The sequence below is a fragment of the Gobius niger genome, assembly GCF_951799975.1.
Source record: "Gobius niger genome assembly, chromosome: 3".
In the NCBI taxonomy this organism is placed as follows: Eukaryota; Metazoa; Chordata; class Actinopteri; order Gobiiformes; family Gobiidae; genus Gobius; species Gobius niger.
The window spans coordinates 39,459,768-39,480,443 of record NC_136854.1 but is presented as its reverse complement, the minus strand read 5'-3'; the positions used below and the strand labels follow the sequence as shown (position 1 = coordinate 39,480,443).

The following is a 20,676-nucleotide window of genomic DNA, read 5'->3' as shown; positions in this document are numbered from 1 at the left end:
TACTCGTGCTTCACAGCTAGAAGGTCCCGGGTTCGATTCCCACCAGGGACAGGGCCTTTCTATGTGGAGTTTGCATGTTCCCCCCCGTGTCAGCGTAGGTTTCCTCCGAGTACTCCAGTTTCCCCTACTACTAAAAACATGTACAATAGGCAAGGATGAATGAGAGTGTGTTTGAGAGGGTGCATGGGGGACGACGGATGGAAAATAGCCCAAGGCTACAATCTGGTGTGGCTTGTTTACATGCATGAGACCCATGTATGTTCATTAACATGTACTGTCCCGCCCAAATAAACCAAGAAATTAAATACTAGTAGTTTGAATTTTATTGGGCTTAAATTTTTAATTATCATTATTTAACACTACTAGCCTTTAGCTCGCAAGATAAAAGCTCCGACTTTACGATCACTGGAGTTTCCAACATGTTTTTAACACACTAAACACAACACAAAAGACTGTCCATCTTTTTTCCAAGTTTTTTCCCAAAAATTCCCATTTCTCAATTTCTTGCAAAAATTTCCTCACATTTTTCAGCATTTTTTCATATTTGTGCCTTCAATACTTTTATTTTGTCGAAACTGTTAAATACATCTTTTTTAGATTCTATACTGGTAAGGTTAAATGGCACTGAGGATTGTGTAATATAATTTCAAGGATGTCATGATAATAACTTGTGAGGACAAAATAGAAACATAATAATGCACTTTTGTCCATTGAAAAGTTGACAGTACAAAGACACACCTTTTGAATGAAGCGATTTCTTCCGAGCACAGACTGAAAATAAACTGGTAATAAAAATGTTGAAATGTTCCGAGAAGCCAATAAGAAACCGAGACTTCTGATGTGAATATGTTTTCAAGCTCAGGTCGAGGACAGAAAACCGGGCTTTGGTTCAGAAAGTGAATTGAAAACTTTTCTGATTGTTGCTGGTGTAAAGAGTATATAGAGCTTTTCCTTGACTCTGACTTACGGTCATGGCGTCATTCCTTCTTCTATTGGCAGATTATCGGAGGAAACCGACAAGAATATGCTTTCAAACACGAGTCAAGGACAAAAATGGTCTTTAGTTCAGAATCTTTATGGAAAACTGTGAATCATGAAAATCCCCTCAGAAAAACCTCAAGGTCCAATTCACTTTTTCAAACGTCTCAGTCTTGTTAATGCACCTATTTGATATTAAAAGGACGTGTGTTTCACTTAAGCCTTCTATGAAACCTTGCACGTTTCCCAAGGTTCTACTTTGTGCAGTTTTCTGGCAGCTTTTCAACCACATATATATATATATATACAGTATGGTGGTTGTATATACCCAACGCTCTTCAGGACAATTGCCACAATTTACCTATTTCATAAATCCTATACTGGTATTTGCCGCCCTGAAGCTAGATTTAAGCAGTGTATCTGCACTGACCTGGATAAAATCTCCAGTAACCCATCTCTGGGTCTCAGTGTATTTCTTGGTCTGCCCCTCGGCCAAACTGCAGAACTGTCGCCTTATGAACCGTATGAACCAGTGCACAGCTGAAAACCCCGGGCGAAGAACCGAGCTCCTAAAATCAAGGCAATGCTGCATCCTGCAAAGTTGGAAAAAAAACTTTATTGGCCGATTAAACCATATCTGTAAGGTTTACTCTTGTTTGTATCAATAAGAGCTTTGTTTAGTTTAAACACTAGTAGCGGAATGAAGAAATGTACTTCTGCTGGAAATAATTCACATAATAATATTAACAATAATAATACACATACAAGATTTATTCCTTCCTTCTTTGCAAGGACACAGTGGTGTGGCCAGTCTCTTATTTCTGGGGTGGCACTTGTTTTTTTCTGGGGTGGCACCAGGGCCATGGGAGAGGAGGTATTTCCCATTACTTAAAACATTTTTATGGTTTTGAGGTTTTGAAGCAGCACAATGTAAAGTGAGGATTACCAAACTAACAATTTCAGGTTATTTTACAGCTTTACGTCTACTTATATGAAAGCAGTACTAAGTAACTTGTTAAATCCTTTTTGTAGTTCCTCTGGGGGCAATACAAGTGTTAATGGGATGATTGGAGGGTCTTTCATCTCCCCTGGTGTCTCTGGCCAGAGAACCACGATTGTATCTTCCGTGCACCGGGTCGGAGTCACCAATGCACACTAATGGAATCACGAAGAAGAAGCTAGGCTCAGCTGACTGCGGGCTAGCACCACTTAAACAGTATTTACAGCCAAGTTTGAGTGAAAAAAAAGATCTCCATTGTGTATTTGGATGTACAATATCCCTCTCTCCCTTTGTCTTTTCTGTCAGCGTAGTATTTACTCTCACTGACAATTAATGAGTAAAAAATCACAACTTGCTTCAACACCTGCAGTGGCGCTTATGGCCTCTAGGGGCATGAGTAACTTAGTACTGCTTTAATGTTATGTTATGAATAAAAAATTAAACACCAAGCAGACAAAAGCAGCACAACAAAGTTTGGAACAAGTGCCGCATTAAATAAATTACTTAAATATATGAATAAAGTAAAGAAGTTTGTCTTCTTCCCACTCTTATTCGAGTTACAATGTATTTATTTTTATTTTGTTGGCCAATTATAAGGGCAAAGGAAGTACGTTGTATGAAAGGTAAATATTTTTGGACAGATTCAGCATGTACCTTTGTCTCTGTATTTGTTCTTGAACACTGCCTGTATAGTTTTGTTTATATGGCTCGAAATATTCAATTCAATTCAATCTTCTGACAATTTTGCGGGTATAGGGAGGGGTGTGTCACATTTATATAGCACCTTTCTTCCTGCTTTAGGCACTCAAAGTGCTTTACATCAAGGAACCAGGCATCCATTCACACGCTCATTCAGTCACCAGTGTACGTAGACACTGGAGGCAAGGAGGGAAAAGTGTCTTGCCCAAGGACACAGCGACAGTGTGCACCTGCAGGATTCGAACCGCGGACCCTCCGATCACAGACAACTGCAAGGGCACTCCACAAGCAATCGTTTCTGACATTTTTCACCATGACAAATAGAGCAAGAACTACCATATCAATCAAAACATCACACTTTAACAGCAATAATAAATCATCATCTTCTAAAAGCTTTCAGCGAGAACGTTTCTGTGTGTTTCAGCAACAGGAAAATACATCATAAACAAAGCTTGGATCACCTTAGACAGAAAAGGGCATGTGTACTTCAGTGGTTGAAGAGAGAAAGTGTCCTTTTAAGTCGCAACCGAAAAGCCACAAGCCTCGCCTGCTGCCATAACAGCTATTCTGACCTGGGAGACACGTTTCCACGCTGGACATTTGCTATTTTTCTGTATTCCGCTCCTGCCCAGATATCACCACTTAAGTATGATGGTCCGAGTCAGCTTGTCTCGTGGGATCACCCTCTCCGGGCCGCGCTCTGTGTCTGACCAGTCTGCGTGTCAGCTTCTGTTGCTTTTACATGTGTGTGTTTGTTTGTGTGTGTCCTGTGAGTTCTGCTGACCACATACGAACAAACAGCAACACAGTGTCTACAAAACAGAGGTCCGGAAAATCAACCCAAACCACTCAGAGGCGGTGGACGCAGAATGACGATCCACAAAATGCTTCATTAGCCTCGGCAGGGCAGTCATTTGGTAATACAGGACTGTTTAGGTCTGTACACTTCACTTCCACTGGTATTAAAGGCGAGACACTGCAGGTGAATAGGGAAACCTTTTAAATCTAGAGATATCAATTTGAAACTTTTTACTGATTTTACTGATTACTGACATAAATATGGTGACGTGTAAACAAGCAGCAACCTCCTTCTCTCTTGGTTCAGCTGCGTTTTTTTTTTTTTTTTTGCCAAACTGGTTTTACTGCATGCTTTTGTACGTCTTTGCCATGTTTTGTCGGGCTGGTGGATTTTTTTTTTGCTACAAAGAGTCATAATAGATACAGACGGCCTCGCTAAGGGGGAAAATAGAATCTTTTGGGAAACACAACTTTTCTCTTTTTAGCCATTTATCACAGACAAATAAAGTCAAGTGTAAATCGGGTCCATATGGATATTTTCTCACAGCAGATTGTTCTGTAGAAGTGAAAAAACGGCAGTCATAGCAAGCGCTAGCTAGCATTAGCATTAGCACAATGCTATGTAGCATCTGGTTAGCATTCTCCGTTTTTTTAAATGTATTTATGGGCCGTTGAACCACCTTGCTCCTCTCCATGTATTTGTATCTTTATTTAGTAGAAATCTATATCAATAATTCAGAATTTGTTTAAGTAGTTTTTGAATAATTAGAGAAAGTTTAGATTTTTCTCAAAATTGTTTTCCCCCTTAACTGTTTTCAAACATGACCATATATGGGTGATTCCAGAGACGCCATCTGCATCTATGGTCCTGAAGAAAGCAGCTTTTTAAGCTAGCTTATGAGCTAAACACATTTGAGACTTACACATTTCTTCTTCTGAAACCCTGAAAAGACACCAAGAGCCCCCCACACCAGCAGTACAGGGGAGGCGACACAAGAGGAGCTACAGGAAACAAAAAAAGGGACAAACAAAGAGGTATACAGGCAAGACTCGCAGCTAAGCAACAGAAGCCTTCTATTGTTCTGGCTAAAGGACGTTCACTGGAGAATAAAACAGATGAACGCTCTTCCCAGAAGATGGTGAAAGACTGTTGTGGAGCGGAGGGAGGCCCAGGAGGCGATGCACCGTTTCAGAGGATCAGAGGAGACTGAAGGCAGTTCTCCGGTTTTCCCGACCTCCCAAAACATGCAGGTCAGGAATTAGATATTACAAAATCCCCCTGAAAAAAACCTTCAAAAGACTTTTCAGTCCAAATTTGAAGTCTGTTGGTGCTTCTTAAGTGGAGATACTGTCGCACCAATGTGAGAAAAATGCGTTACAGTTTTCCCAAATAAATCTATTACAGGATCTTCAGGTCGGTGGGGAGTCCTTGCCTCAAGTGGAGGAGTTCAAGTATCTCGGGGTCTTGTTCACGAGTGAGGGACGGATGGAGCGTGAGATCGATAGACGGATCGGTGCGGCGTCAGCAGTGATGCGTTCGCTGTATCGGTCTGTCGTGGTGAAGAGGGAGCTGAGTCGGAGGGCAAAGCTCTCGATTTACCGATCGATCTACGTTCCCACCCTCACCTATGGTCATGAGATTTGGGTCATGACCGAAAGGACAGGATCGCGAATACAAGCGGCCGAAATGAGTTTCCTTCGCAGGGTGGCTGGGCGCACCCTCCAAGATCGGGTGAGGAGCTCAGTTACCCGGGAGGAGCTCGGAGTAGAGTCGCTGCTCCTTCACGTCGAAAGGAGCCAACTGAGGTGGCTCGGGCATCTGTTTCGGATGCCTCCTGGTCGCCTCCCGCGGGAGGTGTTCCAGGCATGTCCTAGTGGGACAAGGCCTCGTGGAAGACCCAGGACACGGTGGTGGGACTATGTCTCCGAGCTGGCCTGGTGTCGCCTCGGGGTCCCCCCAGAACAGCTGGAGGAGGTGTGTGTGGATCGGGAAGTTTGGGCATCTCTGCTGAGACTGCTGCCCCCGCGACCCGGCCCCGGATAAAGCGGAAGAAAATGGATGGAATGGATGGAAATCTATTACAATCAGTGCAATAATTAAACATGTCATTGTGAAGATTTGGTATTTATTTTGTTTATTTTGTCTTAAAATGTGATTAAATGCGCAGCTCTATAATGCAATGCTGTGTACATAAAGTCACAGAGAAATAAAGATAAACCCAGTTCTAATCATTGTTTGTTAATTATGTATCAGCTTTTTTACTGCTGAATAAATAGTTATGTGTGTTCAATAGACATGAAGAGCTTTCAGTAATGTATATAAATGTTTTGAGCTGGGAAACTAAGTCACTTTCTTTTGTGTTGTCTCACGACCCACAAGGAATCGGCACCAATAGTAACAAAGGCTAAATTAGTAAAAAAACAAATAAAAAAGTGTCCTCCTTCGAGCCGGATTTGAACCAGCGACCTAAGGATGTCCGCGCTGACCACTACAGTCCTCCGCTCTACCAACTGAGCTATCGAAGGGGTGCTGCTGCTCCCGTTGTTTGGACAATAGGAGGCCAGGGGGCACCACTGACCTATTGTTTCCAAATCAGCTTTTACAAACTGGAACCTCATGATAGAATGTCCTGTCTGCGCTGAAACTGCCTTCACTGGTTCTGGTTCATCTTACTACAATAAGGCAAAAAAATATATCACATGTTTTACTCATATTAATTGATCTCGATTTTTAGCCTTGTTTTGGGCCCGGTTTAATATTTTTCACGCTTATTTTATGTAACAATTAGCTATATAGACTATATTTGTGACAAAGAAAGAACTGTAAATACGTAATGGATAGAGCCAGGTTTAAATTCGTTTTGTTTAATTGTTGATTAGATACAACGATTTAATTTAAAGAGGGGATTTTGGATATCTCATTAAGGCCCTGTCCACACGAAGTCAAGCTGAGGACCAAATGCAAAGATATTTTATCAATCCATTGTATCGTCCATACGAGCCCGGCGTTTTGGGGGTCTGTAAACGAACATTTTCAAAACTATAGGTCCCAGAGTGAAAAGATCTCAAAACACCGTTTACGCAGCGCAACTTTAACTAAAACGATGATATCCATAATCTACTGAACTTATGATGAGTTTTACTCTTGGATCTATGATGGTTTTACTCCGCTCCTCTTTGCTCCACTTTAGTCCACAAGCCACAGGTGACAAGTAGAAAAACACGAGTCAGTCTGTGCTTTTGGAGTGACAGTCAAAGTCACTGACAGGTTTTTCTGCTTTAGTCCCGTTACGTCTGAAGAATAAACTCATCTCTTCTGTAAATCGTAAATCCATGAATCAGTTTCATTTTCACTGTTTACATTCCACAAAAGTTTACACAGGCCTGGAAGATGAATTGCGCCGTTTTCACAGACCTGAGTCGACCCATGTGGACGCACACGTTTACTGAGCTGGCTTCGTGCTTGCAAAGAAAGTTTCTGAAAATATAAGCCTTTTATGTGTGTTGATATAACCTAGTCTTCGAATAAATAAGTTCAAAGCTCAATAAACCAGGCTAAAATTGTATATTAAAACAACCTTCCAAAAAAAAAATAAGACTAGAATATTTGGTGTTTTTGGAGTTTTAAGTTAAAATGTTGTGATATACTTCACTTATTCCCACCCTTTACTTAACCTAATCAACCAAGTCAGTCTCAACAGCAGACATGCACAGTTAAGTGCAAAACATCCCCTGTGCGGAGTGCCATATGAAGCCTTTGATTTTCCCATCTGCTTCCTCTGTAGTGAATAAAAAGTCCTGGCTCTGCAGAAAGCGGTGATTGGGATGCTCTTAGACGGCACTTATGAGGTACTAACAGATTCGAGTTGGTTTGAGTATTCCTCTGGCTGGTGGTTAAGTACACGAGAGTGTCAGATTGCAATCACAAGTCATAACAGTCAAAGTGTAGCCACACTGCTGAGCTGCCACAAACGTTTTCAAATTGTCCTCATCATTTTACAATTTCTATTTTTCATTCTCGGAGCGCTGAGAACTGTGGAGTACCGGGACGTCCATTAGCCATTGTTCTTTATTCTAAAAGCATGTGCACTTTAGGACAAATATTTTAGGACTCATTTCCTTTTGTTAGAGAGGATGACGCGAAGACCAAGCAGGGGTCAATACAAAATGATCTGCCTGAGGATGATCTGAAATGAAGTCGTCTCGAAGTAGATCTTAATCAAGGCTAGATCAGGGGTTCCCAAACTTACAATAATTGAAGGTGCAAAACATTTTGAATCTGGTTTAATGATGTTAGTTTGGATACTGTATTTTGATATGCTGTTTTCAATCAAAAATGCATCAAAGTCAATGTCTGAAATGCGAAATAATGTCTGAAAATCATCGTCCGACCCCGACTTCAGTATACGACAACCCCTCGGGTGGGGCCGGAGCAGATGAGTGCGCAGTCTTAGTAAATAGGTCTAAATTTTAACAAAGTGATATTAACTCAACGTGGTGGCTGAGTGGTTAGTGCTCTCGCCCAACATGAAGAAAGTCCCATGTTTGACGGCTCTCACTGTGTCTGAGCGTCTCTCTTCAACATACACAATAAACTCATCCTGGATGCAGGTCCCCAGGCACTACGACCGTTGCCCATAGCGACAGTGAGGTATGGGTCAAACAGAAACACTGCATTTGAGTGTTTCTTCAATTTGGGGGAAATTAAAGTTAGATAAACCCATTTACAAACAACATTGCACACAGTAAGATCATCCTGAGGGAGATTAGCTTGGCAAAAACTAGCCTGTCTGCGTATTTGGCTCCCACTTTAGCTTGTAAATCTTGTAAACTGCATCTGTGTCTAGATCTAGTGTTGCTTTGAATTACACCCCAATCACACTGAGGAATCAAAGCTCCTGCGCAGCTCCCTCCGCTCCACAATGGTCTTTCACCATCTTCTGGGAGGAGCGTAGCAGACGGATGTGATCTGTCTTTTTCTCCAGTGAACGGGCATTGGTCAGAACAGTGGGGACAGAAGGTTTGTGTTGCTCAGCTGTGAGTCTTGCCCCGGATACCTCCTTGTTTGCCCCTTTGCTGTTTCCTGTAGCGCCTCTTGTGACGCCTCCACTGTGCATCAGGTGTGTTGGGTCTCTTAGTAAAGTGACTAGATGCAAATTGGTCATTTTGTGCTCACTGCTGCCACCTCAGGTCATATGTGTAACTGCAGCTTCTATATTAAGCTTGTGCATGACGGCAATTTGGACCCGAAGTAACACGTATTTGAGTGACAGTGCAGGATTTTAGAGGCAGTTGTGGTGAACAGGTCTGGGCTCATTCCACACATTAGGAAAATACTCAAGTTTTAACATTTTTAAACTCTGTATAGTCAATTTAATGCTGTCCTTGTATTTGTGTATTTTCTCCAGTTTGGCTTTACCCAAAACCTAAAAGCTTAACCACTTAACTGCCACCTTAGGGCTAGGGTTAACAGTTATTTACATCCAAATCTCAAAACATATTGACTGGAGAGTTTACAGCATATTTGCCAGTGTAATACCTTATTTGAAAGCCAAGACCTTCTAGTTTCTAAAAAAAAATATGTGTGAGATCTGTGTGAGTGAAACACAATTTATGTTACATTTGCCGTTCTTAACCCTAATTATATCCTGATTAGGGTTAACTAATCCTAACCCTAGTTAAAAAAAAAAGCATAACAAAACATAAAACCAACAAAAAAGCCACAAAAGGGTAAGAGGTTAAAAGCTGGGTCCTTCACTCTCTGCAGTAATAAATCCTCTGAACAAAAAAAAAGCTGCCGTACAAAGACAGAGGGAATTGCAGGTATTTTAGAAGAAGAGGCATAGATGAAGCTAGATGGCAACATGAGAGAACAAGTGATGAAAGCGTAAAGTCAAGGTAAGTGTCAAACTAACCAAAAACAAGCCTTTTCAAAGAAGCCGATGACGGTTCTGAGAGAAAACAGTCTGATTTGATTTGTTGCATATGGGGCAGCTCTGGCCAAAACACATAACATCATGTCTGACAGGCCCATTATCGAAATAAATTCAGTCAAATAAATGATTGATAAAGAAAACAATAATGGATTGGATTTTACTTGCCATATGTTAACCTATAGGATCAATAATGCAGTGATGAGCCCTCCCATAATGGAGGCAGTGGACTGAACCTCTCACTCCTTCCATTATAACTTTACTTATGGCAGGAGCTGTCAGCCAATTCCATTTCACCTGACTTTGCACTTAATGCCCCGTATGCTGTAATTCCCCACGTTCAAGGGCTAATATATCAGCAGCTTTAAAGAAAATTCACTTTTTTTTGAAGGATAAGCCTGATTTGGAGATAGCCCCAAGTGCATGGGTGGGTGTTTGGAGTTTGCTGACTTAAATGTGGTATGTGCTAAAAAAGCTAAAAACGTTTTACAAAATGATTGGTGAAATTGTAATCATATCGCATCCAGTTTTGTTTTTGTTTTTGTCTCTCCTGTAACACAATGAGGAGCGTATATTTCTTACGCTCCTCATTGTGCCTCACTCCCACACCTGCTCAGACTGTGAACTGGACTTTGCAACGTTACTGCAACATTTAACCTGTTACTTGTCCTTTCCTCCTCCCCTCTACCAGAAACAATTATTCTCTAAATATTATTTCATCTGCAGCTCTGTAATCGCAACATCCCCTTGTTTCTGCTCATGCTTATTACCTGTCTGCCCATGGTCAGTCGGATGATTGGGTTTTTTACTTTTTAAATGTGTTCATTTATTGCATTGTATAATACTAGAGTTTCAAACCCATTCAATGGAGCCAGGGACTGGGAATTACTGGACGATCTTGACAAGAGGCTTGTGTTTCCGCAGTGACTATGCTGCGCCCAGACCTGGTGCTTATGTCCAACTCCTGCCACCGAGCTTTTATCGTTGAGTTAACGGTTCCATGGGAGGATGGTATCGATGAAGCATACAAGCACAAAGAGCTTCGGTACTCCCAACTGGAGCCTGAGGCTGAAGAGAGGAGTTGGTTGAGGAAGGTGAGGCCGGTGGAAGTGGGCTGTAGAGGTTTCGTTGCAAACTCCACAACTCATTTTCTGAAAGAAATGGGTATCAGAGACCACGCTCACAGGAAGATAGTCAAAGAACTCGCCACTGCTGCAGAAAGAAGCAGTCACTGGCTTTGGCTGAGAAGGAAGGAGACGGCATGGGGGGTAAAATGAACACATAACACCCTATGCAGCACACGCCCAGGTCTGATCTGAACCTGAAGTGGGCCTCATCGGAGGGTATCTTGTGATAAATGGCCGAAACACCAAATGATGTTGAGGTTCACAACTGACGATGTGCTGCATAGGTAATAACACCCTGAGTAGGTCGTTCGTTATTTTATTTTGAGCATGTGAGCAACACAATACCTTTACAAAATTTTAAACGTAAAGGCTGTTACAAATCAAAAAGACAAAGCAAACTTGTCAGTTCCCTTGAAAAGCCAAATACAAATGCACATGTCCAAAAAGGAGTGAGGAGAAGTTAAACTTATTTAACCCCACCCCCTAGTTCAAAAACATATTGATAACATCATCATTTTCCTGTTCCTACATAGTTACTCAAAACTCAAAAGAAAATTGCTAAGTAGCAATAGTAACAAGGCACATACATGAGACAAATCACTTATAATCTGTAAGTTCTGTTGTCTCATATTTCAAAAAAATGTTTTCTTTATATTTCTTCTTAAACTGATTCATGCTTGAGCGCAGTTTTAGATCTGAGCTTAAAGAAGCAAAGTTCTGAAAACAAGAGTTTCTCCCAATTCAATGCAGAGCTGAATCACCTGGGATTTAAACATCTAGTCCTTTGATTAATTCAAGTCTGCACTTCATTTTGTTACCAATTTTATATTTATTTGCACCAATTGTTGTCTCATATGTTGTCAGCTGAATCTGCATTGTGTGCTCAAAACAATGCGCCCAACAGAGACAATAACGTGCAATACATTCATTCATTCATTCATTGATGTTGCTACTCCCTGTCTTTACTTCTGCATCTTCACACTTTTCTTTGTAGCATAAAAAGTGCCTTATATTGACACTTTATAACTCTATGAACTTGCACTAATCATTACTCTCTGCTTTTTGACGGTTATCTCTAGCTGGTTAACCCCTCTGTACTAGATCATGTATAATCAGCCTGCAGCTAAAACATCCTTTGCCGTTGGCGAGGTGAAAGATGAAACATTAACTCAGTGACTTTCATCTGTCTTTAACGATGATAATAAACGACTGCAACTGAATGTATTTGTATTTGTAGACTCCATTATCTTTGTTGGGAAATTTGTCCCCTGCATTTGGACCATCCTACACCTATAGTTCTTTAGGGGCAGTGGGTGAGGACTCTGAAGTGCCCAGTTGTGCATCACGTTTTTATTGCCACATGCACTGTTGTCAAAATGGGATAACTTCAGAACTGGAAACTACACTCACCGCTCCACTCCACACCTTTCCCCGTTAATCCAGTTTTCTCCACTTTCCATCATGTGGTCATAGAGGACATGAGATCAAACCTCAGAGCCTCGCATAGACTCTTCCAGAAGCCGGTGATCACCTCCCGCTCCATTAAACCCACCTCAGCGAGAGGATCATGCCAGGGAGAATAAAGGAGGCCATCCACATTTCATTACTCTGGATGAAAATAAAAGCACTTCTCCTCTGTGGGTCAGGGATGTGCGGCAGATATGTGCACGTGAATAATTCAGGATCATCTAAAAGTTGTAGCGAGGGGGATAGATAGACATTTTTTATGTCTTGCAATCGCTTGGGAGGAGCGTACATTGTGTGGATGAGAAGAAGACGAAGGCAAACAGATGTTCATAAGACGACTTAAAACAACACGGCGAACTGATACGTGAGAGCTTTTTTATTCCTTTTTTAATTTCATGTAGAATAAAGGAAAATTATAGATGGAAAAAGAGAGCGAGTGAGTGAGAGTGAAAACAAGACGCTCTAATGGCTTTTCCAGTCACTGCATCCAGCTTTTACCAAAAACATGAATTAGACATGATGCAGGGCAGAGCAGTGGGGCAGAGCAGTGGGGCAGAGCAGTGGGGCAAAGCAGTGCGGCAGGCCATGGTGCGTCACCCTAAACAGTCCTGTCAGAAACACACATGGCCACCGGTTCCTAACCAATTTTACTAATAAGACTGAGAGAAGACAGGCGTGTTTTTGTGGCGTTTGAGCTCTGGGTTGATTTTTTTTTTCACTTTTCACCTGTCTATGTGTGAACAAAATCCTCTGACCAAAAAAAAAAGAAATAATAAAGAAAATAAAAGAAATAGAGGGTTTAGCTTAAAATGATACATGTAAATACATATACAGTATGTGCAGGCATCATTTCAATGTAGTTTTTTTTTCATCACTGTTTTTTATTAATTTTCCAATGTAGCAAAAACAATGACAAATAACATGAATCAGATGCAAAATAATAAAAATAAATAAAACAAAATAAAATAAAATAAGTCACACTCAACCTGAAATCAGACATATTTTATCATTTTTTAAGAAAGTCAATTAAAAGCGTCCATACTTCCTCAAACTCTTGTGCTTTACCCTTTGTTATGTATGTTAACCGTTCCAATGTGATTGATGTTGTCATCTCTCTCAACCAAGACTGCGCAGATGATAATTCAGTGTCTTTCCAGGACAAAGCAATCATCCTCCTGGCCTGCAGGAGGATGAAATTCTGTGGATATATTCCCAAAATGCAGAGTTTTGGTGTGCATGGTATTTGAAATTTTACAATACTGCTTAAAGTGTAGACAACCATTTTCCCGAAAGCCACCAATTTGGGACATTCCCATACACAATGTATTAAAGTGCCTCATTTCAATGTAGTTAGCCTATCATGACACATATTATTATTTTACCCCGGTTTTTAGGGGTTGGTGGTGGTGGGGTTTAATATATAATTCTAGCTCAGTGGTTCACATCTGGTGGGTCAGGATCCGAAAGTGAGTGGGAGTGGGTGGGAGATTGATGTGTTTGCATTTGGCCTCTCCCAGCATATTCCTATGGCTCCAAACGGGGTGAAGTTAGAAGCGACCACGCTCTTCCACGGGCACAAAGATCAGACAGGTATGTATCAACTCGTCTGAGCTCAGGAAATAACATACTTCACTTGGGAAAAACTGTGGCCTGTTCCTTTAAGGCGAATGGTTAGAATCGGATCTCAGTTGTGAAAAGAGCCAGATTTTTTTTTTTTTTTTCAGTTAATTTACCCAAAACTCCCCTGAACGAACACAGGAATCAGCCCGACACCGGAGCAGCCGACACAAGTGAAAGCTTTTTGCTCTAAAGTCAAAGCTAAATTCACCAAAAATGATTTGTCCGACAGTTGAAGCCTCTTTTTTATTAGTTATGGCGCAAGATTTTATTCACAAACATGTTTTTCAAAGCGTAAACATCAGTCCCAAAACATAGTGTGCCTTTTATCGATTGCGTATTAGACATTGTGAGTTATCAGGCCGGAGTTATTCAAATGTTAAACTAAAAAGAGCCAGTTTTTAGAACAGATCCCAAAGACTCGGTAAAGAGCCATAAACCCCATCACTAATACAGGGTAATTTCTTAACATTTTCATAGGTCGAAGGTGCAGGGGTCCTCAATTATGCCTCTTTAAATCTGATGCTCAAGTCAACAAATGTAAATCTGATCCACAATGACAGCACATGCTTGAAATCGGCGTCGTCTTGTGCGATTGAAAAGGTTATCATTACACTTCTATGTATCACAAAGCCGCACCTGGGTGTTGTGCGCTGTCCTGTCTTGCTTTAGCTCGGCTCTGTTAAGCGTGACTTCCTTAATTGCTTTGTTTGATGACGTCAAGCGGAGCATGGAAAATCGGGGGGGGGGGGGGGGGGGGCTAAAATTAAACTTAATCAGTGCCATCCTGCTGGTGGTAAACAGGCATCAGGGGAGCGTCATGCGAGAGAGCGGCTTTTCAATGAAGCAGAAACAAGACATTGAGAGACACAGTAATGCCACTTCTCGGAGCACATGCACTGCTGCTGCTGCTGCTGCTGCTGTTGTTTCTGACTAAACGTCTGCTGAAGAACCCAGCATGATGTTGATAACGGGGGGAGGAAGTGCCACTAATAGGCTCGCTGTCGACAAAATGATAATAAACTTAGCGTTAATAAGTAGTTTCCATGCAGTTCAGATGTTTATTCACTTAGGCTATTTATTGATTCAAGGCTAATTCAACCAAATTCTGAAAGAAAAAAAGTGGATCTTTTTGTGGGCGCTGTCCAAGGTGCTGAAACCTTCGGGGCAACGTTGCGTTAACCTCTTTATCCCCGCCTATTTTCTCCAGTTCGGCTTTACCCAAATCTAAAAGCTTCTTGACTGGAGAGCAACAGGAGCGCCTCATTTGAAAGCTAAGAAAAAGAAAAGTGATAGTAACTTTTTTTTGTCACGTTGTCGTTTTTAAAGCATTTTTGTGTCTTTTTTGATGTTTTTGTTGGGTTTTCATCGTTTTTTTGTTGCTTTATTGTTGTGTTTTCGTCACGTTTTTGTTGCTTTTCCGGCACATTTTTTGTCGCTCATGTGTCACTTTATGGTTATGTTTTTGTTTCTTTTTTGTCTTGTTTTCGTCGGATTATGCTGCTTCTTCATGGCTTTTCTTGTTGTGTTTTGATCACATTTTTGTTGCTTTTTCGTCAACTAATTTGATGCGTTTTTCTAAGTTTTTCGATTGAGGTAAAGCCAAACTGGAGAAAATGTGCTCGGTTCAGGCGATCTTTTGTGGCCGCTGTCCGAGGTGCTGAAACCTTCAGGGGCAACATTGCGTTAACCTTTTACCCCTGCCTATTTTCTCCAGTTCGGCTTTACCCAAATCTAAAAGCCTCTTGACTGGAGAGCAACAGGAGCGCCTCATTTGAAAGCTAATAACTAAAAAAGTGATCGTAACTATTTTGTCACATTTTCACTGTGTTTTTGAGGGGTTTTTTGATCTCTTTTTTCATGTTTTTGTTGGTTTCATTGCTTTTTCGATGCTTTATTGACGTGTTTTCCGGCAATTTTTTTGTCGCTCATGTGTCGCCCTTTTTGTCATGTTTTTCTGTCTCTTTTTTGTCATGTTTTTGTCGGATTATGCTGCTTCTTCTTTGCTTTTCTTGTTGCGCATTTCTATTGCTTTTTCGTCAACTTTTTGTCACTTTTTTAAAGGGACTAGATGCAAGTTGGCCATTTTATACTCACTACTGCCACCTCAGATCTTACGTGTAACTGCACCTTCTATATTAAGCTCGTGCATGACGGCACTTAACCCGAATTAACACCTTTTTGAGTGACAGTGCAGGATTTTAGTGGCAGTTGTGGTGAACAGGTCTGAGCTCATTCTACACATTAGAACATGGCTGGAACATGTAACATTTTTAAACTCCGTATAGTCCCTTAAAGCTTTTAGATTGGGGTAAAACCAATAATGTGCTTGGTTCAGGCGGGGGTTAAGGGGTTAAAAAGGTGGATCTTTTTGTGGGCGCTGTCCAAGGTGCTAAAACCTTCAGGGGAAACGTCGCGTTAACTTTCTCCAAAAACATCCACTTTTGTCACACACTTTAACCGTTGATCTTATACTGAGGGGTTTTCTGTTCGTAAATGACTCCTGTAAAAAAAAACAAAAAAAAAAAAACGATGAAGATGATTTAGCGCCTGTATACTGATGGCATGTTTGGAGAAACTGCTGCAGTCAAAAATACAATCACGGTCCTCCTCTTTAGCGCGAGCTTTCGGGTGGTTTCTGTGTTGAGTGCGTGCGTCTGTGCGGGTCTGCGCCGAAAGGGGAGCCGAGCAGCGCGCTCATAGGGGAGGGACGAACCAAGTCATGTTGGGATCAGATGAGGAAGGAGCGCACCGGCAGAACTACGCCAAGAGGGCACCACGCAGAGAGAGAGACGGGGGGAAGTGACACGCGCGCTTGTTTTTTTTTTCTCCCCTTCTAATTGACTCTTACGATCTTGCTTTAATGTTCTCTCTATTGGCGGAAAGAGTTGTGCGAGGGGCAAGGACCGGACCCCCCACGCGTCACGGGAGAGACATGCAGCCGGCGCACCGATGGACTTTCCTGCTCCTGCTCGTGGCGGTGATAACGCAAGGTAAACACGAACGGGAGGCGGGATAGTTAACACTGTGCGCATTGTGTACTTTTTTTCTTCTTCTTCTCTTTCTGGTCACTTGTTGGCTTTGCTTATTGTTTTTTTGTGCCATCAACGAACACCCTTTATCCTCGTGCGTAAAAGTGCTTTGTTTTTACATTTAACCCTGGAATTTCGTTTGCTAGAAGCGTAAAGTTATGCATCCCCCCCCCAAGTGTCACTGTTCTGACAAAATAGGCCACCGTGCTGGAGCGCAAACATGCAGATGAATGCTAATGCTGCTCCTTGACGCGAGGCGAAATCCGAAAGAGATAAGGGATTTGTTTACGGGACCGGTTCATTCCCGGATTTGCTAAACACGTGGTGGATGAGAAGTGTGGAAATATTGCTTTGCAGGTGGAGGAGATGAAAGTTTGGGGAGTGAGGTGGGAGAGTTGGAGATTTGATAACGCCTTTTTGGATTTTGGGAAAAGTTGTTGGGGAAAGCTTGGTCTTGGGATGTATTTTTTATTTATTTATGGTAAAACATCAGGACAGGCCGTGCGCTGACGTTGCGTGGCCATACAGGGAAAGAGAGACTACAAGAATGGGGGTTGAATGAAGGGACTGATTTTATTGAAGTGCTCTTGGCGGCGCCCTAATCACTGACCACAGCGTAGGCGGGATCTTGACACGCAGCCGCTCTGTGAAATAGATGCTCGCGCGCGCTCTGTAATTATGCTGCGGCATTTCAAAGCGTCAACGTAAACACTTGCTCCGAGGGCATAAATAGCCGCTATCTGATTTATGCATGGTGGCAGATAGGCTGCGCTGTGCTGCCGTTATCAGGCGCCTCCACACTCCGGCTCCATGCGTGACCCTCGTGGCTCTGAGGTGTTTCCCCCCAGTTTCTCTTTGAGTGGATTTGTGAGAAAAGTTATTTCACACAGGTTTGGGAGAAAGACGTTTTCAAGAAAAAAAAAAAAAAAACTAATCTAAAGCGCCAGAGGAAGCGTCCTTGAAAGTGAACTTGGATTTCACGCACAGTGTTAGAATGCTAAGTTCACCCTAGTGGCACTTGGGGAATGAAAGTTCTGCGGAAGAACAAGTTTGAACGAGTTTGGAGAAGTTGCTCCAGTATCAGGAATGAAATATATGCAGCAACTTTTACTCTGCTATTACACTTAGCATATAAACCCCAAGGTGTAAGTCGATCTTAAAGCAGACCGATCCTCAGACTAGAAACTCTTAAATTATGTGACTGTTCAAGAACCACCAGATCCAGATCATATCAGGACTAAATGGGGTCTGGGTGAGACTAAAACAGACCTGAATTGGATTATGTCAGGCGTAAACCATGTCAAAACCAGAACAAAACAAACACATGACATAAATTCATTACAGAAGCATGAATTACAATATTTGCAGTCGTTGAAAGGATTAAAAATGCGGATGACCCATGAGTAACACTTGAAGAAGAAGAACATCACAGAACGGCCGACATAAAGCATTCCTTACAGCAGGGGGAGGCAAGTTAGCAGTGCAATAGGGATCAGTGCAATAGGGACCAGTGCAATGGTGATCAGTGCAATAGGTATGAGTGCAATAGGGATCAGTGCAATAGGGACCAGTGCAATGTGATCAGTGCAATAGGGACCAGTGCAATAGGGACCAGTGCAATGTGATCAGTGCAATAGGAATCAGTGCAATGGTGATCAGTGCAATAGGTATGAGTGCAATGTGATCAGTGCAATAGGGATCAGTGCAATGTGATCAGTGCAATAGGGATCAGTGCAGTAGGGATCAGTGCAATGTGATCAGTGCAATAGGGATCAGTGCAATAGTGACAAGTGCAATAGGGATCAGTGCAATGGTGATCAGTGCAATAGGTATGAGTGCAATAGGGACCAGTGCAATGTGATCAGTGCAATAGGAATCGGTGCAATAGGGATAAGTGCAATAGGGATCAGTGCAATGTGATCAGTGCAATAGGGATCAGTGCAATGTGATCAGTGCAATAGGGATCAGTGCAATAGTGACAAGTGCAATAGGGATCAGTGCAATGGTGATCAGTGCAATAGGTATGAGTGCAATAGGGACCAGTGCAATGTGATCAGTGCAATAGGAATCGGTGCAATAGGGATAAGTGCAATAGGGATCAGTGCAATAGGTATGAGTGCAATAGGGATCAGTGCAATAGGTATGAGTGCAATAGGGATCTGTGCAATAGTGATAAGTGCAATAGGGATCAGTGCAATGGTGATCAGTGCAATAGGTATGAGTGCAATGGGGATCAGTGCAATGTGATCAGTGCAATAGGGATCAGTGCAATAGTGACAAGTGCAATAGGTATGAGTGCAATAGGGATCAGTGCAATAGGGATCAGTGCAATAGGGATCAATGCAATAGGGATCAGTGCAATAGGGATCAGTGCAATAGGTATGAGTGCAATAGGGATCAGTGCAATGGTGATCCGTGCAATAGGTATGAGTGCAATAGGGATCAGTGCAATAGGGATCAGTGCAATAGTGATAAGTGCAATAGGGATCAGTGCAATAGGGATCAGTGCAATAGGTATTAGACTAAGACTAAAAGTGGGACTCTGTGCAATAGGAGGTTGTGCAATACATTGCTTTGTCTCCGCTGGTTGGCATATTCCGTCTCACATGTTTATTGTCTGTCTTTGTACATGTCCTCTGTACTGTATATACTCTGTGTATATAGTATTTTTGTATAGTCTGTGCTTTTATGTTTTCTAAACATCAACCTGCCAGGGGCTCTGCTGTTTGGATCAGCCCAAGGCTATAATCTGGCACATTTATATTCGTTAAATGTTCATTAATTTGCATATTCCCCCTTTATCTTTAAATAAATAAATGAAAAGTTCAGGGGCCGAACCTGCCAATCGTGGCAAATCCCAGTGTTGTTCATCTGATCTGTCCTGATAATATGGGGTGTGGGGCGTCCTCTAAGATATTTGGAAGTAATTTACAGTATTTTCTGCATTTTTTGGGCACTTCAAAAGGTATTTGATAAATGAATTGTGTAATTGTATTTCTGAAAATGGCCAGAGGCTCTGATGTTGCCCACCCCGCCTTACAGTAAAATCGGGCAGACGCCTAAAAACTTTCTTTCACACAAACATATTCTTGCACATTTTCAGCTCAGCACAAATCTTAAATGTGTGAGTTAGATCCACGTTCTTGCTTGTGACTGTAACTACTATCCCGTATGGCCTAGAAACGCTCTTTTCACATATAGTCTGCATACAGTAGTCGACTCCAGGTCTCAAAAGTGGGCCAGTGCAAATGTGTTACTTCAGCCTGTAGGTGCGTTCACGCGGCTGCTGTCCTTTGTATTCAAATACAGGCTGCTCCTCTAATGTGAGTGAATGCATGAGCGGTGATCCGGTCACTGGTTATGTCATACAAGCATTTCTAGAGCAGAAAAACAGGGTGGACTTAAAAGGGGGCGTGGCCAAAGAGTCACACATCCCAGAGTGTTTCTACAGCTCTCCCTAAACAACTGTCTGTGCGGGTTTATGGACACTAAAACTGCTCATTTGGCTCGAGGACCTTTATGAGGAGCACACGGAGCACACATCATTGAGATTTAGTGCGGGACACCTCTGTTCACCTCGTTGGGACAAAAATGCACATTATTTAAAAACAAAAAAGTTAAAACTGTGAAGAATTAAACCGAACGCTTTGGGTGAATCCAATTAAACGATTTACCTTTTCATCATGATAGATTTTAGAATATAAAAGACAAATGAATGACTCTTTGAACTCGACAGCAACAGTACATCCAGAATGTTAGGGCAGGGTTGGCACAAACAGCTGAAGCACTACATGACTTGTGTCCTGTAATGCGTAATGACTAGCAGGGTCCCAAACAAGTGAAGAGATAGCTTACGATTGTGTAAAGAACAAGTTACTGATGGCCAGTCACTGCTACGTGTTACAAACATCATGTTTGCTGTGAATTCTGCCCCAAAAGGAAACGCCAGTGGTTTTTCATATTCTTCTGCCGTGGCGAGAAACAGTATAGATAGATAGATAGATAGATAGATAGATAGATAGATG

The 20,676-nt window shown here is 41.9% G+C and overlaps 1 protein-coding gene and 1 long non-coding RNA gene across 3 annotated transcripts in view; one reads left to right on the top strand and one right to left on the bottom strand.

Moving 5' to 3' along the window:
• Window positions 1-1,972: 1,972 nt before the first annotated feature.
• Window positions 1,973-20,676, bottom strand: part of LOC306960932 — a 377,440-nt gene continuing 358,736 nt past the window's right edge. The window contains exon 3 of the long non-coding RNA XR_013792725.1: window positions 1,973-2,000. This is a non-coding gene — a long non-coding RNA (uncharacterized lncRNA). The remainder of the gene's footprint in view (window positions 2,001-20,676) is intronic.
• The window catches only part of LOC306960836 (neuronal acetylcholine receptor subunit alpha-3-like), a 36,978-nt gene continuing 32,785 nt past the window's right edge, over window positions 16,484-20,676 (top strand). For both annotated transcript variants that reach the window (XM_079553416.1, XM_079553415.1), the window contains exon 1: window positions 16,484-16,612. In XM_079553416.1, coding sequence (XP_079409542.1) covers window positions 16,555-16,612 — 58 coding nt within the window. In that variant the 5' untranslated portion in view covers window positions 16,484-16,554. The remainder of the gene's footprint in view (window positions 16,613-20,676) is intronic.